General features: G+C 43.2%; 1 protein-coding gene across 4 annotated transcripts in view; it reads right to left on the bottom strand.

Moving 5' to 3' along the window:
• Positions 1-13947, bottom strand: part of rpap1 (RNA polymerase II associated protein 1) — an 83823-nt gene that overhangs the window by 35333 nt on the left and 34543 nt on the right. For all 4 annotated transcript variants that reach the window (XM_048538344.2, XM_048538345.2, XM_048538346.2 and 1 more), the window contains 6 exons: positions 13371-13486; positions 12688-12786; positions 9325-9426; positions 5191-5358; positions 2667-2852; positions 534-668 (listed from right to left, as the gene is read on the bottom strand). In XM_048538344.2, coding sequence (XP_048394301.1) covers positions 534-668; positions 2667-2852; positions 5191-5358; positions 9325-9426; positions 12688-12786; positions 13371-13486 — 806 coding nt within the window. The remainder of the gene's footprint in view (positions 1-533; positions 669-2666; positions 2853-5190; positions 5359-9324; positions 9427-12687; positions 12787-13370; positions 13487-13947) is intronic.

Raw genomic sequence — 13947 nt, forward strand, 5'->3', positions numbered from 1 at the left:
AGCCCAGCCTACATAATTTGAAAACTGCGTGCACATCAGAACATAAATGTCTCTTTTCACATTCAAACCATGAGATTTCCTGGGAGAGATGAGAAATTAGATAGAAGTCCGACCCAACATTGGGAGGAGGGAAGTCAGAAGGGAGAGAGGGAGATCTGGGAAGCTCCTCTTTGCCTGAGCTTGGGATCAAAATTTCAGGAGGTCACTCTGGTTTTGAATTTCCAACATGTGCCCTGACTCATGTAACTTCAGGGAAGTTCTCCAGGTGTCTCAGCCTGCATACTTCCCTCAATCTGCATCACTAAAATACATTTTAGGGTCACTGATGACCTTTATGATGATGGGAGCTTGTTAGGGACACATTTGCTGCTGCAACGGCTACTTTACGGCAGGCAATATACTTCAAAAGCAATTTACTGGCTTTAAAGTCCTTGGGGATGTTTTGACGGTACAAAAGGCACACTCGTACTTCAAAATTATCAACTGCACAGCTGTTGACTAACGATAACAATTACTGACACTAAATTGCTTACCTCATTACAAGCCTCAGAGGAGTGTCTTGCTATACGAGTCAGAATCTCCAATATATCAAGAGTGACTGAGGAAATAGGTCGAACAACCTCGAGGATGTAACGTAAACGGTGAAGCACTTTCATCTTCAACAAACCCTGACGCAGGGGAAAGAATAACGGAGAACTGTCGCAGATCAGAGAATCAAGATTCTACTTTGAGCATAGTTGGCAAACTGGTGCAGTTTAAGAACTGACTTTTAGACTATACAATCATAAGATATGGGAACAGAATTAAGTCATTCGATCTTTGCTTATCAGTTTCTCAACCCCATTTTCCTGCCTCCCATATAACCATTATTCTCCTTTCCAATCAATAAACTGTCCATCTCTGTCTTAAAAGATGCCTAATGACTTGGTCTCCACAGCCTTCTGCAGCAATGAGCTCCACAATCAATCAATCAATAAATAAAGATTCACCACCCTCTGGCTGAAGAAATTCCTCCTCATTGCATTTCTAAAAAGGTCATCCCTTCAGTTGGAGGCTGCGCCCTTGGGTCCTAGTATCCCTTACTAAGGGAAACATTTTCTCCATGTCCATCCTGTCTAAGCATCTCAGCATTCCATAGGTTTCAATGAGGTCCCCCTCATCCTTCTAAACTTCATCGAGTACAGACCCAGAGTCCTCAACTATTCCTCATATTATAAGCCCTTCACCCCCCAAGGACCTCCCCTGGACCCCATCAAGGTCAGCACATCCTTCCTCAGATTTGGGGCAAAATATTCCAAATTGTTGTCTGACCAGAGCCTTATACAGCCTCAGTAATACATCTCTGCAAACATTTTAAGAATGCTAGAATACAAGAGCAATCATTGCATTGCCTTCCTGACTGCCAACTGAACCTACATATTAACCTCAAGAGAGTGCTGAACCAGGACTCAAAGTCCCTTTGTATTCAGATGTCTGAAACCTTTCCTTATTTAGAAAATAGCCCACGTCTCTATTCTTCCTACTGTGCACAGACTCACGTTTCCACATCATATTCCATCTGCCACTTCTTTGACCACTCTCCTAGCTGTCCAAGTCGTTTACAGCCTCCCCACTTACTCAGTGGTACCTGTCCCTCCACCTATCTTGTGTCATCTACAAACGTCCCAACAGTGTTCACACATCCTTCTCCAGTTTTGTGTGTTTTTGAAATTATAACTGGAAATTCTAGAAACACGCAGCAGGATCGGTAGCATCTCTGGAGAAAGCACACAAATTTTAAAATAATTTTCAAAAGAAGCAAATGTAATGTCTTGCAGCATGTAGTTGGAGTTTAAAATGCACTGCCTGGCAGCGTGGAGGAGGCAGGTTCACTTCGGTCAATCAAGAGAGCATCGGATGCTTATTCAAATGTAGGAATTATGTGCGGAGCAATTGGGTAAAGATAGAAAAATGGCACAAAATTGTTGTTTGTTCAAGCAGCTGATACAACTACAATGGATCAGATGGCTTCCTTGTGCATCATAACAATTCTGTTATTCATTAAACTACCGTTCCCAGGTCAATGCACAGACACTGCCTGACCCTGCCGCATAAGATTTTAGTGGGACTTGGCTTTGTGCAAATTTGCTGTCTTGTCTCTAACACGGCAACAGTGCCCACACTTCAAAGCTACTGAATTGGCTGTAGGTATCTTTCGCATATCCCCAGGGTGTGAAAGACGCTATCAAATAACAAATCTCATGTAAACCACATAATTCAAACCCATAATGCAGCTAAGGCCAGGAATTAACCAAAAGATTGGACCTGTAGCACATGATTAATTGGTTAAAAGTTCAAGTGAACATTCCTTTCCCTATAATCTATGCAGAAAATCAGTTTGTTCACAGGCCTCTCTGCTCCCACAACCTCAAGGGGGTTTCTTTTCCTCTGTAAGCTTTATAATACAACCCTGTTGATTGTACACAATCCAACATGACACAGGGTTTTGGATGATGGAGTGGCAAATGGGGCACAAGTGTAAATGGGCGTGGCTGCCACATATGGATGAATAAGGAAGCAAAAAAAAGTCAAGACCCTGACCTAACAGCTTTAAATGAATTATTCTGTACCATCCGAAATACTGAAATGTCTCTGTAAAGCAATGCAACATGTTTAAAAGGCATTACTTTCACAGCGTCAGCACGAGCAACATCCGGGTCTGCTTTCTTATCCTCCTTAGACTTGGAATTTTCATTTTCCTTTGACTTCGGCTCCTCCTCCTCCTCATCCTCATCATCCTCTTCTGCTTCGTTAGGTCGAAGGGGAAATACAGAAGCTCCCAAGTACCAGCAGAAGGTCCTGTCGAGATATTCCTGTGGGAAAGGGGCTCATGGTTACTGGCAGGAATTGGGTCAGTCTCTGTTCTGCAGCACCAAATGTTTTCACAACTATTTAACTTTCCCACGCAAACTGCAATTGATGCAAAAAATAAAAATGTTTTGCAGGTCTGAGAACAGAACATGTGATGCATATTGCTCCACAATCTTATTTTAAGGCCAAATCAGCTGCCCAGTCTTGTAGGAGTGCTGCAGACGGATTGAGAGTAACTGTTTAAACGGATAAGGTGAGGTAAGCAAATACTAGTTAAGGAAAATCACTTGTGTGGTCCTCGCTCACAAACACTCAAACATATTAACAACGACACTTCACGTTCTTTTGAAGGGAGTCAAAGCTCACCATTCCCCTTACGGCTCCCAATTCTGGAGCTAACCTCCAAACTGATCTAATTTCTATGCCTTTGCTCCCAGTCATTCCTCCTCCAACACTTCTTTCTTTTACTCTGTCCATCCAATCTGTTCTCTTCCTCAATACTTAGCTCCTTCTCCTATCCCTTTGCTCTCCTTCCATCCCAACTACCTCCATTGTCCCTTTAATCCCATTCCTCACTTAGCTAAGCCTCCTTCTTTACATCCCCTTCCTCTTTTTCTGTCTGTCTTCCTCCCAACACTCCAGCACCTCTCATTCTAAACCTTCTCTCCCCTCTCACTCAACAGCTTCCTCTCCTTTTCTAACTAGCCACCTCCTTTTGAAGATCTAATTTTAGCAACGTTCTCCTCAACTTGAAGAAAGCAAATGGGACAGAAGTTTCCGAAATCTAGAGGGAATCAGGACACGGCAGACAGGGAGAAACTGTTCCCACTTGTGAAAAGGTCAAAAATGAGAGTGCACAGATTCAGTTGAATGGCAAAAAAGAGAAGCGAATATGCGATGAGAAAATATTCTTTCACACATTGAGCAGCTGGGTCTGCAATGCACTGCCTGGAGGTGGTGGAGCAAGTTCAATTGAGGCATTCAAGAGGGTACTGGATGATTATTTAAATAGAATAAACTCGCACGAGTACGGGGAGACGGCAGGAGAATGGCACTGAGTCATAATGGCTATCTGGAGAGTCAGTGCAGACACGAATGACTGAATGGCTTCCTCTATGCTGTTACACTTTGGTATTTCCGTAATCTCTCTTCCAGCTTCTGACTGCACATGTTGCTTCATCTGAAAACTGCACTTGCTTCCAGTGCCTCAGGCACTGCTGGAAGAGACAGAACTAGTTTTTAAACAGTTTAAAGCCAGACGCCTGATGCCTTTCACAACACCAAGCTCATAAATAACCCAGTGCGATGAAAAAAAAATCACCATCCTGGAAGACTGGAGCCTAATTTAATAGTCATCTAGCCGATGGGGCAAAAACTCAGGTTAATGGAGATTACCAATGGATTAGGAGCCCCTCTCCAGACAGGTGCAGTGCACGGTGGACAGCAAGGCCCAGAGATTTGCAGGCCCACACGTCACTGTTAAAGGTGGCTGATGTTGAGAGAGCCTGGAGCTGTGAAGGTGTGACAGAGGGATTCAGCAAAGCACCAGAGAAAAACTCATTAACTGCACAATGGAAGTGTTGCACGCTGATCATAAGGGAATGTGGTATAACAAGGCAAAACATCAGAGGGCCTCAGTACACTCGATGCTAGCAGGAAAGGGGAGTTGCAGGAGCTCCTTTCTGCACTTGAAGGTCTCCGAACGCAATGAATAGCCGTACCACTCAGGCAGAGAGCACACTTAAACAATTAGTAGATAGGAAGCAGAAACAAAACAAGCATATATCCAGCACAGAAAGGCTTGGTAAGACAGCACTGAGGTTTCAGAGGCCTCAGCTTTCAAACCCCATGCCAGAAGTCACAGACCTTCAACTTATGTTGGGGGATTGGACAGTGACTGTGGGAACAATATCTGAGAGGGTCATGAATTGTGGAAGCAATATCTGGAAGTGTCAGTGACCATAGCAGTGGTTTCTGAGAGGGTTGGTGACTTTGGGAGCAGTATCCGAAAAGGTCAGTGACTGCAGGAGTAATATTTACATAGGTCAGTTCCTGGGGAATTGATTTGAAATGTCTGAGCAGGTTTGTTTGTCTGAGTAAACAGAGTGAACCTCAATACAAGATTCCAGAAGTCTGAACAGTACTCCGTAATCATGCAGTCACATAGGGCAGTGAAAGACTGGGCGTGGTCTGAATATCAATTATCCTTCACTTAGTTCTCCTCCTACTGTCTGGCTGAAGCTACACCAAGCTGTAGCTGTACAAAGATGTCTCAGGGTCAAGGGTGCACGCAATCGAGTTCTCAAATACCAAACTTACTTTAAGGGTCAGGATTCTTACCTCATCGAACGGGGAGACTAGAAGTGCTTTCAGGGCCTGGACACAGGCAGCGATCACATTTTCCACACTGTCATCCAGCGAGAACCGTAGGAGAAACAGGAGACCAGCATCCAGGAGCATTCGTAAGATACTGTACTTAAGCAAGGAGGAAAAATCACCGGCTTTTGCCTGGTAAAGAAGCAAAACAAAAATCCAATATAAGGGCACCACACAACTCAATCAACAAGAGGTACTCATTCAACTTACTTTGAAGTCACCCTTTTCAATTTGGTTGTCTCATCTCCTAGAACACTGGTTATGGTATGGACCCCACAGTACCTTGTCATGTAACCATTTTTTAGGTGTGAACTGCAACCATTTGCATCTGTGTGCTCCTTGATAATGAATCATCAAGATGGATCAGAATACAATCCTTGCCTAAAGTCTGCACCACCGCATTCTCCACAAGTTGATATCTATAAGAATATGCCATGTCTAAATTAAGTGTTGCGTTACTTACATAACAGGTTGATGCATTCAAAGGTCAAAATGCTTTGAAATGATCAGTCTGGCTTTGTCTTATCACAGGCACTGAAGCATCTCTCAGTTAAGGTGACACCCGATAGTGTGCAGAATGCAACAGAAAAACTATGAGGCAGCAATTAGATGAGCGAATGAGGGAGCAAGAGAGATAATAAAAGGAGTGTGCAGGAACAGAAGAAAGCACACAAGAGAGCTTGGAGAAAAAAAAAGAGAAACAGGGTTACATTTTTTGTGAGGGAGAGGAAAGGGCAAAAGAGAACTTAAGAGAAAGAGATGTGTACATTAAAGTGTAAAAGACTTTGTGTAAGAAAATGAGCAAGTCAGTAAGTAGTGAGCTAGAAAGTGAGATAGAGAATAAATGGATGTTCAGACCCAAACATCAGAAGAAGGGGAAAGCACCAAGTGTTTACAGTGTAAAGACCCTCACATCGGGATGTGGAAGAGAAGGAAAAGCAGTGAAGGTGCAAGGGGTCCCAAACCTCGTGAGCAGCTTGTTCATCGCCTCAAGGACATAATCAGTCCTAGCCATGCCTTGTGAAAGAGGGGAATTAAAATTCTGCTGCAGGAAACACTTCTATTTTGGTAAATCACAAAAAATATCTGTTTGCTTTGACACATTTGATCAAATTATGCAGCTGCTTTGAAATTTTATTGCACTGTGACCATGGCAACAATGATATTTTCTATGAATCTCATTAAAATAGTAAGTGGAATAACTGAATAATGGAGTCAGGCATGCTTCACAGACTGTCAATTCCACTCCTGAAATCACCACGTTCTGCTGCCTTCCCACAAAGGTGAACTTTATCCTGCCGATCCTGTTATATCCCCAAATCTTGTCCTTGTCTTGTTCCTCTCCTATTGCCCCTCAAGTCCTACCCAGGTTTCAGCTCCCGTACCTTTGACCTGTATGTATATCTTGTCATGGTCAACTGCAAGATCCTCTTCCAATGCCTTTCTGAGTTTGAGTTATAAGGAGATGGTGAATAGGATGGGACTTTTTTCACCTGGAGCGGAGGCTGAGGAGTGACTTTACAGATGTTTATAAAATCATGAGGAGCACAGATAAGGTGAATTGCTAGGGTCTTTTCCCCAGGGTAGGGGAGTCCAAAACCAGAGGGGGTAAATTTAAAGTGAAAGAGGAAAGATTTAAAAGGGACCTGAGAAGAAACTTTGTACACAGAGGGTGGTGCGCATATTGAATGAGTTATCAGAGGAAGTAATAAAGGTGGGAACAATTCCAATACTTAAGACATTTGGATGGGTACGTGGAAAGGAAAGATTTAGAGAGACATGGGCCAAATGCAAGCAAATGGGACTAATTCAGTTTGGAAAACCAGGTAGGCATGGATGACTTGGGCCGAAGGGTCTATTTCCATGCTGAACACCACGAATGACTCTGTTGTCCAGCTGAGTCATTGGTTCCATTCTTTCCCCTCTGATTGCAAGTCAGAATTTCCAGCGTTGCTTCTCTTCCCAGTCTTGCACAATCAATGGAACTCCCAAGCAGTGACCTGATTCCTTTCCTGATTTACATGGAGCCTCCATCCTAGCACAATCAGGCACAGTCAGCTTTCACAAATACTTACAGACAGCTGGCTCTAGCTTTTCCCAGATTAACAGATGATTCTGATACTTCTTTGCTGATAGATTTAAGGTCCAAGCTAACACATTTTCTTTTTATTTATTCACAAGATATGGATATCACTGACAAACAGTGCTTACTGTAGCACTTCTGGTTGTGACATTGCTTTCCTCTGTCCATTGTACACAGCATATATCTTCACCAGAGGTTGATGAACCTCAAATTCCTCCCGGAATATTGGTAAGACCAAAGCTTCCTCCCAAAAATGGTCTGTCTCACCAGAAATGCCATTCCCCACCAATTCCATTTTCTGAGGTTGAACTATTTACAATCTGTGCTGCCGTTTAGTATGTTGTCATCCTACTTAACCACAAACCAAGCGTCTAAATGTGTCCATCTCATTACTATGTTCACCGGCCTTCACTTCCTTAACCTCACCTCTCTCTTCACCTGAAATCAGCTCATCTGCCACTGAAACCCTCACTGTTTATTTTGCCAATTTTCCACTGGACTATTCCAATGCTCTTTCTCCCAGGTGACCTCATTTCAGTTCACTTCAGTCCATTCACAAATCTTGCTCAGCTCCCAATTCCACATCAACTTCAAATGAAGATCTGTGTCCTTGTGATTAGGACACCATTGCTCTCCCCACCTACACGCACATACACCCTTCCTCTCCCTCTAACACCCATGTACACTGTTCTGTTCCTTCCTTCTCATATATGCATACACGCCCTCCCTCTTGCCCATGCACTAACTCACATGCCTTTCCTCCCCTCTACAACACACATCTTCCCCCTCTCTTTCTCGCTCACCTATGCATGCATCCCTTCATCCCTCTCTCATGCACACCATCCCAGTCTCTACCAATTCACACACCCTCTAAGCCACCTCCTAGCCTCTTCTCTGAGATGCATACAATACCATACATTTCAGTTTTTCTTCTATAAAATAAAAGACAAATTTTTCTGTTAAAAGGTGGGAGTACATGTACATGTTGAGACTCAGAGGGACTTCGCTGTACATGAATGACAAGAATTTAACATACAAGGGGGGTTGGAGTTCAAGAGTGAAGGAAACCTTGTTGCAACTGTACAGGGTGTTAATAAGACCATACACTGTGCACAGTTCTGCTCTTCATACCCAAGGAAAAATATACTTGCCTCAAAACAGTGCAATAAATATTCATCAAATTGATTCCAGGTAGTTTTCCTACAAGGAAATTAGGCTTACACTCTCTACAAGTGCTAAAACTGTCAGGTAATTGCTTTGAATCATGTAAGATTTGGAAAGAGCTTAACAGAGTACTTTAGAACTAAAGGTCATAATCTCAAATATAAAAGGTAAGCCATTTAAAACTGAGACGAGGAAAAATGTCTGCACTCTGAAGGTTGTAACCTTTTAAATTCCCTACATCTGACAGAACTGCATGTTAGTCAATGTTTAATACAGAGATTGCATGGTTTTGGGAACTAAGTGAATCAAGGAATATGAGAGTTAAGTAGATATGTCGAGTCGAAGTAGATTTTTGTTTATTATTCATTCACAGAATGAGGGCATCGCTGGCTAGACCAGCATTTATTTGCCACCCTTAATTACCCAGAGGGCAGTTAAGAGTCAATCCATTGCTATGGGTCTGGAGTCACACGTAGGCCAGACCAGGTAAGGACGGCAGTTTCCTTCCCTGCAAGGACAGATTGTTTTTTTTCCCTGATGCTTAACAATGGATTCATGGTCATCATTGGACTCTAAGTTCCAGATTTTTTAAAATTGATTTCAAATTCCACTGTCTACCATGGCAGAATTTGAACGCAGGTCCCCAGGACATTACCTGGGTCTCTGGATTAAAACCGTTCGACCGACTGAAGTAAGGGCACATAAATAACTGAAGTTTTCTCTACCTCCCACAGTGTTAAGAACATCAAAAATGGCATTACAACACCTTGGGCCTGTCTCTCCATTCAGTAAGATACTGATCATTAGGGGAAGTGATGGCCTAGTGGTTTTAATCCAGGGACCCAGCTCACCTTTTGAATAATTCGTGCCAGGGTCTGAAGTGCCAGGGTTCGTTGCTGAATGACTTGACTGCGAGCTAAGTGGAAGAGTTCTTGCAGTGAATACCCAGCTTGCTGAAAAAGAAACACAGGATTTGTTTTCAAGGAAACAGTTTGCCAGTTTGGTGATGAGCAACAGCTTTGAACAGCCAAATGGCACAGATAGAAGGCATGACAAAACATAAAACATAAAAAAAATGCCCATAATAAAACATAAATGCACTTTCGTTTTATTATGTTCCGAGGAAGGGTCACCGGACCCAAAACATTACCTGTTTTCTCCTTCACAGATGCTGCCAGATCTGCTGAGCTTTTCCAACAGCTTTGTTTTTGTTCAACAAAACAAAGTACTGTAGGTGCTGGAGATCTGAAATGAAAGCAGAAAGTGCTGGAGAAATTCAGCAGGTCTAGCAGCATCTGTGCAGGAAGAAACAGAGCTAACATTGAGTCCATGTGTCAGAACTGAATCAAAACATCTTACAGCCAGCAAGGTGCTTTGGATGTGCAGCCACTGTTCAGAAAGTAGGAAATGTGGCAGTCAATTTACGCCCAACAAGTTCCCATAAGCTGCTATCTGATAATGACCAGAAAATCTGTTTTAGTTATGTTGGTTGAGGGATAAATATCAACCAGAACATGGAAAATAACTCAACACTCTTCATCACATGGTATTAACACTGAATTTCAGGTGAGGACACACCAGGAATATGAGGCATGAAATTAGCAGTTTCTCAGTGCCACCCCTAGTGCAGCCATTTTTGAGCAGGAAGGCATTAGGACCAACACGTCCCTTTTGTGGGTTTCCAGTTTTACAGGTTCAGAGCTTCTTTAAGCCCGATTAAAATGGAAACCAAAAGGAAAGCCAGGCCAGGGAGCAGTGCCTAGGCAGGGCCAGAGATCTTGCTTGTCTGCCTGAATGGATAAGCAGGCAGCCTGTAAAAGGTCTCTCCCATCTTCACTGCCACGATGGTGGCCATACTTCAGACCCATTTTTAAACTGAAGTTTCAGCAAAGTTGGTGAGAGCATGCCTTCAGTTGAATCATCTTTGTGGTTAAATACTTGCCACTCATCTCGGGTTAGAAAGTCTGTGACTGGTCCTCTGGCTTTGAGAGACAGCAAATGTCCTTTAATATGACAGTGACCTTGTCTCTGTGACAATGAGGAGGTACACTCATTAAATACCCATATACCTTGCCAACGCCCAGTCGGGAAGGATACCCATGCAGGCATACCCACAAAAGTATTTAAAACAAAGCTTATTTTTGTTTAAAAATTACAACACAGAATGGGTAATCTACAATGTGGAATCAAATGAGGGTCAGATGACTACCCTTCTTTCTTGCAAATATAAATGAAACTGCTGGAGGCTAGAAGTAACCTGCTTATTTGGACAGGGATGTTAATGACCTTTTTTGGAACACCCCTGAGAAGACATTAAAAACATAACAGCTCTGTATGTGGATTTAACAGCTACTTTCGTCTAAATCTCTGCAGAAATCTACATAGAACACCGGCACAGACTTAATATAACTTTGCAAAGAGTTGCAAATGGCCAAGATCCAAACCCCACTGCCTGCCAAAGCTAATATCATCAGAGACTATTTGGGGCAAACGGAAAGACCAATAATAGTCACCTGACAGAGAAACATTTAATAACACCCATCTTGAGCAACAACGTAATGTCAGTCAGACAGAGCAAAAACAAAGCCTCAGGGAGAAATGATGCCATCCAGCAAAAGAAGGACCTTGTCTGGAATTCTTGAATGGATAAATAAGTGGGACTATCCTTCTACCTGTGAATTTGCAGAACTAAGCCTTATCTTCAAAACAGGGATTCAATTAGGGCTTTGAATCTAGCAAAAACAGATACTTCTTACTGCGAGGAACAAGCCAGTATGAACTTAGCTGCAGAAACGTCAGCTTTTGTGCTCCTGAGATGCTGCTTGGCCTGCTGTGTTCATCCAGCCTCACATTTTATTATTATGCAGAAACCTATTGTCTGTTTTCCACAGTTAGCCAAAATAAAACTTCGAGCCTGAATTATTTCCAGTTACCATCTTAAAAGGTCATGGAATAGTAATTCTTTGGATTCCTTAAAATTTTAAGTGCATGCTGTATCTTTTGTCTCGTGTGTGTCTTATGTGCGAGCCGGAGTGAGAATGAATTTATCTTTCATTTTGTTAATCCTAAAAGAGAAACTGCCTTGTGTCTATGCTCCAGAGTCTCAGCACTCAGAGGTTAAAACACCTCTTCTTTAAAGCTTTGTGCAGTGAGTCATGGGATATGGAAGGTAAAGAGGGAGTCATTATACCATCTCACCCCTGGCCCTAACATTAGTCATTATCCAGCCTAGTTCACAGGTGACTCTAGTCGTGCAAATAAGTGGTTGATAGAAGTAGTTATGATTTGGCATGCACTGCTTGATGTAATTATCCCAAGGAAATTGGATAAATGCTTGAAAAGGAGAAACTGTCACTGCTGCAGAGAAAGAGCAGGGTTGTGGGGCCAATCGAATAGCTGATTCAAAGAGCCAGAGCATACATGATGGGCATTCAAAGATCAGAGGCTGCCCATTCATCAGTCTGAAGCCACCTTCAGAACTCAACTAACCAGAGGGTCCATTGCAGCATTAAAGTGAACACCCATATTTCAACTTTGCATCCATTACTCGTGTTGTTCTGACATTGTATTTCAAGAAAATGCTGAAATTTGTAAAGGTCACAAAAGGCTAATCTATATCAACCTCATCAAAATGCCCATCAAAAACCCATTGATTGCAGCTTTGAAATTTTCAGTTGAACGCCCTTCAGCCTCAGCAGACCTCTTGAGGGAGAGGGAAGCGCTTCTGACTTCCATCACCTCTTGTGTAAAAAAGTGTTTCCTAGCATCAGCCTAAATAGCCTAATTTTAAGGCTGAAGTTGCTGGAAAAGTTCAGCAGGTCTGGCAGCATCTGTGAAGAAAAATCAGAGTTAATGTTTTGGGTCCGGTGACCCCTCCCCAGAACATATTCGGACAGAATCACTTCTCTCTACCCATCCTAACAAATCCTTTAACCCTCTTAGCCACCTCAATTAGGTCACCCTTTCATTTTCTAGACTCAGGGAAATACAATCTAGTCCACGTAATGTCCTCATTATTTAGCTCTTTTAGTACAACCCCGCAAAGACTAATACATCCTTCCCAAAATGCAGAAACTGTAACAAGAAATTGTGAATTAGGGATCTGTCGGACTGCATGATAACTTACAACTATTTATATTGCAGACCTCACTTCAACAAACATGGAACGGGTGGTTCAAAGTTTTAGACTGTGATACAATGTAATAGTGTCTTACCTCAGGCTGCTCTCCATGGTGGTGGAGTCCCAAGTGAAGTGGAAGATCGACACCTGGAGGTATTAAGTCACCATGGAAACTGAACCTTGCTTGCATCTCCTGAATATGAAAAGAGAGATGTTAAGTAATAACACTTCCAAGGGAAGACAGAATAGATTTCTGTTCCTAATGCAGGTTAGAGTACTGTGGATTCATACTTGCAGGGATCACAGCTTCTAACGTTTGATAATGGAGGGTTTTAAAACACCATTCGCATTTCAAACTCTACACAACTCAAACTCATAGTGATCCTCAATAAGTCCACTCCATCTCACTGCTTTCAACTTCTCTGCAGGACCCACTCAGTCTCACTCTCCATCACGTTTCTGTGACTTGTCCACACAGAGACATGGTCCCTCCCTGCTCTGTCGCGCAGCCACTCGGTCCCCCCCGGCTCTGTCGCGCAGCCACTCGGTCCCCCCCGGCTCTGTCGCGCAGCCACTCAGTCCCTCCCTGCTCTGTCGCGCAGCCACTCGGTCCCCCCCTGCCCTGTCGCGCAGCCACTCGGACCCCCCCTGCCCTGTCGCGCAGCCACTCGGTCCGTCCCTGCTCTGTCACTTTCACGACTCAATGACAGGGACAGCTGGCCCCACAATCTCTGACTTAGCTGCCATACAGAACTTTCACATGCTACCACTGCTCACCTCATTAGTTTTCCGTCTCCTGGGTTTGGGCAGATCTTTCATCCACTTCAGCTTCTCATATTCTGGGACATCCATATGGACCCATCCTTTCTCAGGCTTCAGTGGAATATCATCCTCTGCAAAGATTCAGCAATAATCTCATAAGAGTGTACAGTATGCATGTGTACCTCTCCTCCGTATGGTCATAAACTCTGCTCATCACTGCTGCACAACTGTGCCCCTCTCCTCCCATGCACTGTGCCAGCTGTTGTGCAGGCACTGCCTACATTAGATTCTCTGGTCTACATATAAATCTGTGTTTACCATTACCAGCTTGAAACTACTATTCCTCACAAATAGACTGCAAGTACTTGATGATATAGAAGCTCAGACCGCCAGGTGAGCATTCCACCCAGACCATTAAGATGAACAAGGAGACCAAAGGAAATGTATCTTGGCAATCCCAAATTTCGTCCTGGTTGTTTCAGCCAAAACTGTCTGAAATCTAAACCTAACACAACTGCCACACATGTCACTAACTAGCTGCTATTAAGCATGACACCTAATGATGCAAGGAAATAAAAGGAAGATTTTATAC

This window comes from Stegostoma tigrinum, chromosome 10, assembly GCF_030684315.1.
Source record: "Stegostoma tigrinum isolate sSteTig4 chromosome 10, sSteTig4.hap1, whole genome shotgun sequence".
NCBI classification, from domain to species: Eukaryota; Metazoa; Chordata; class Chondrichthyes; order Orectolobiformes; family Stegostomatidae; genus Stegostoma; species Stegostoma tigrinum.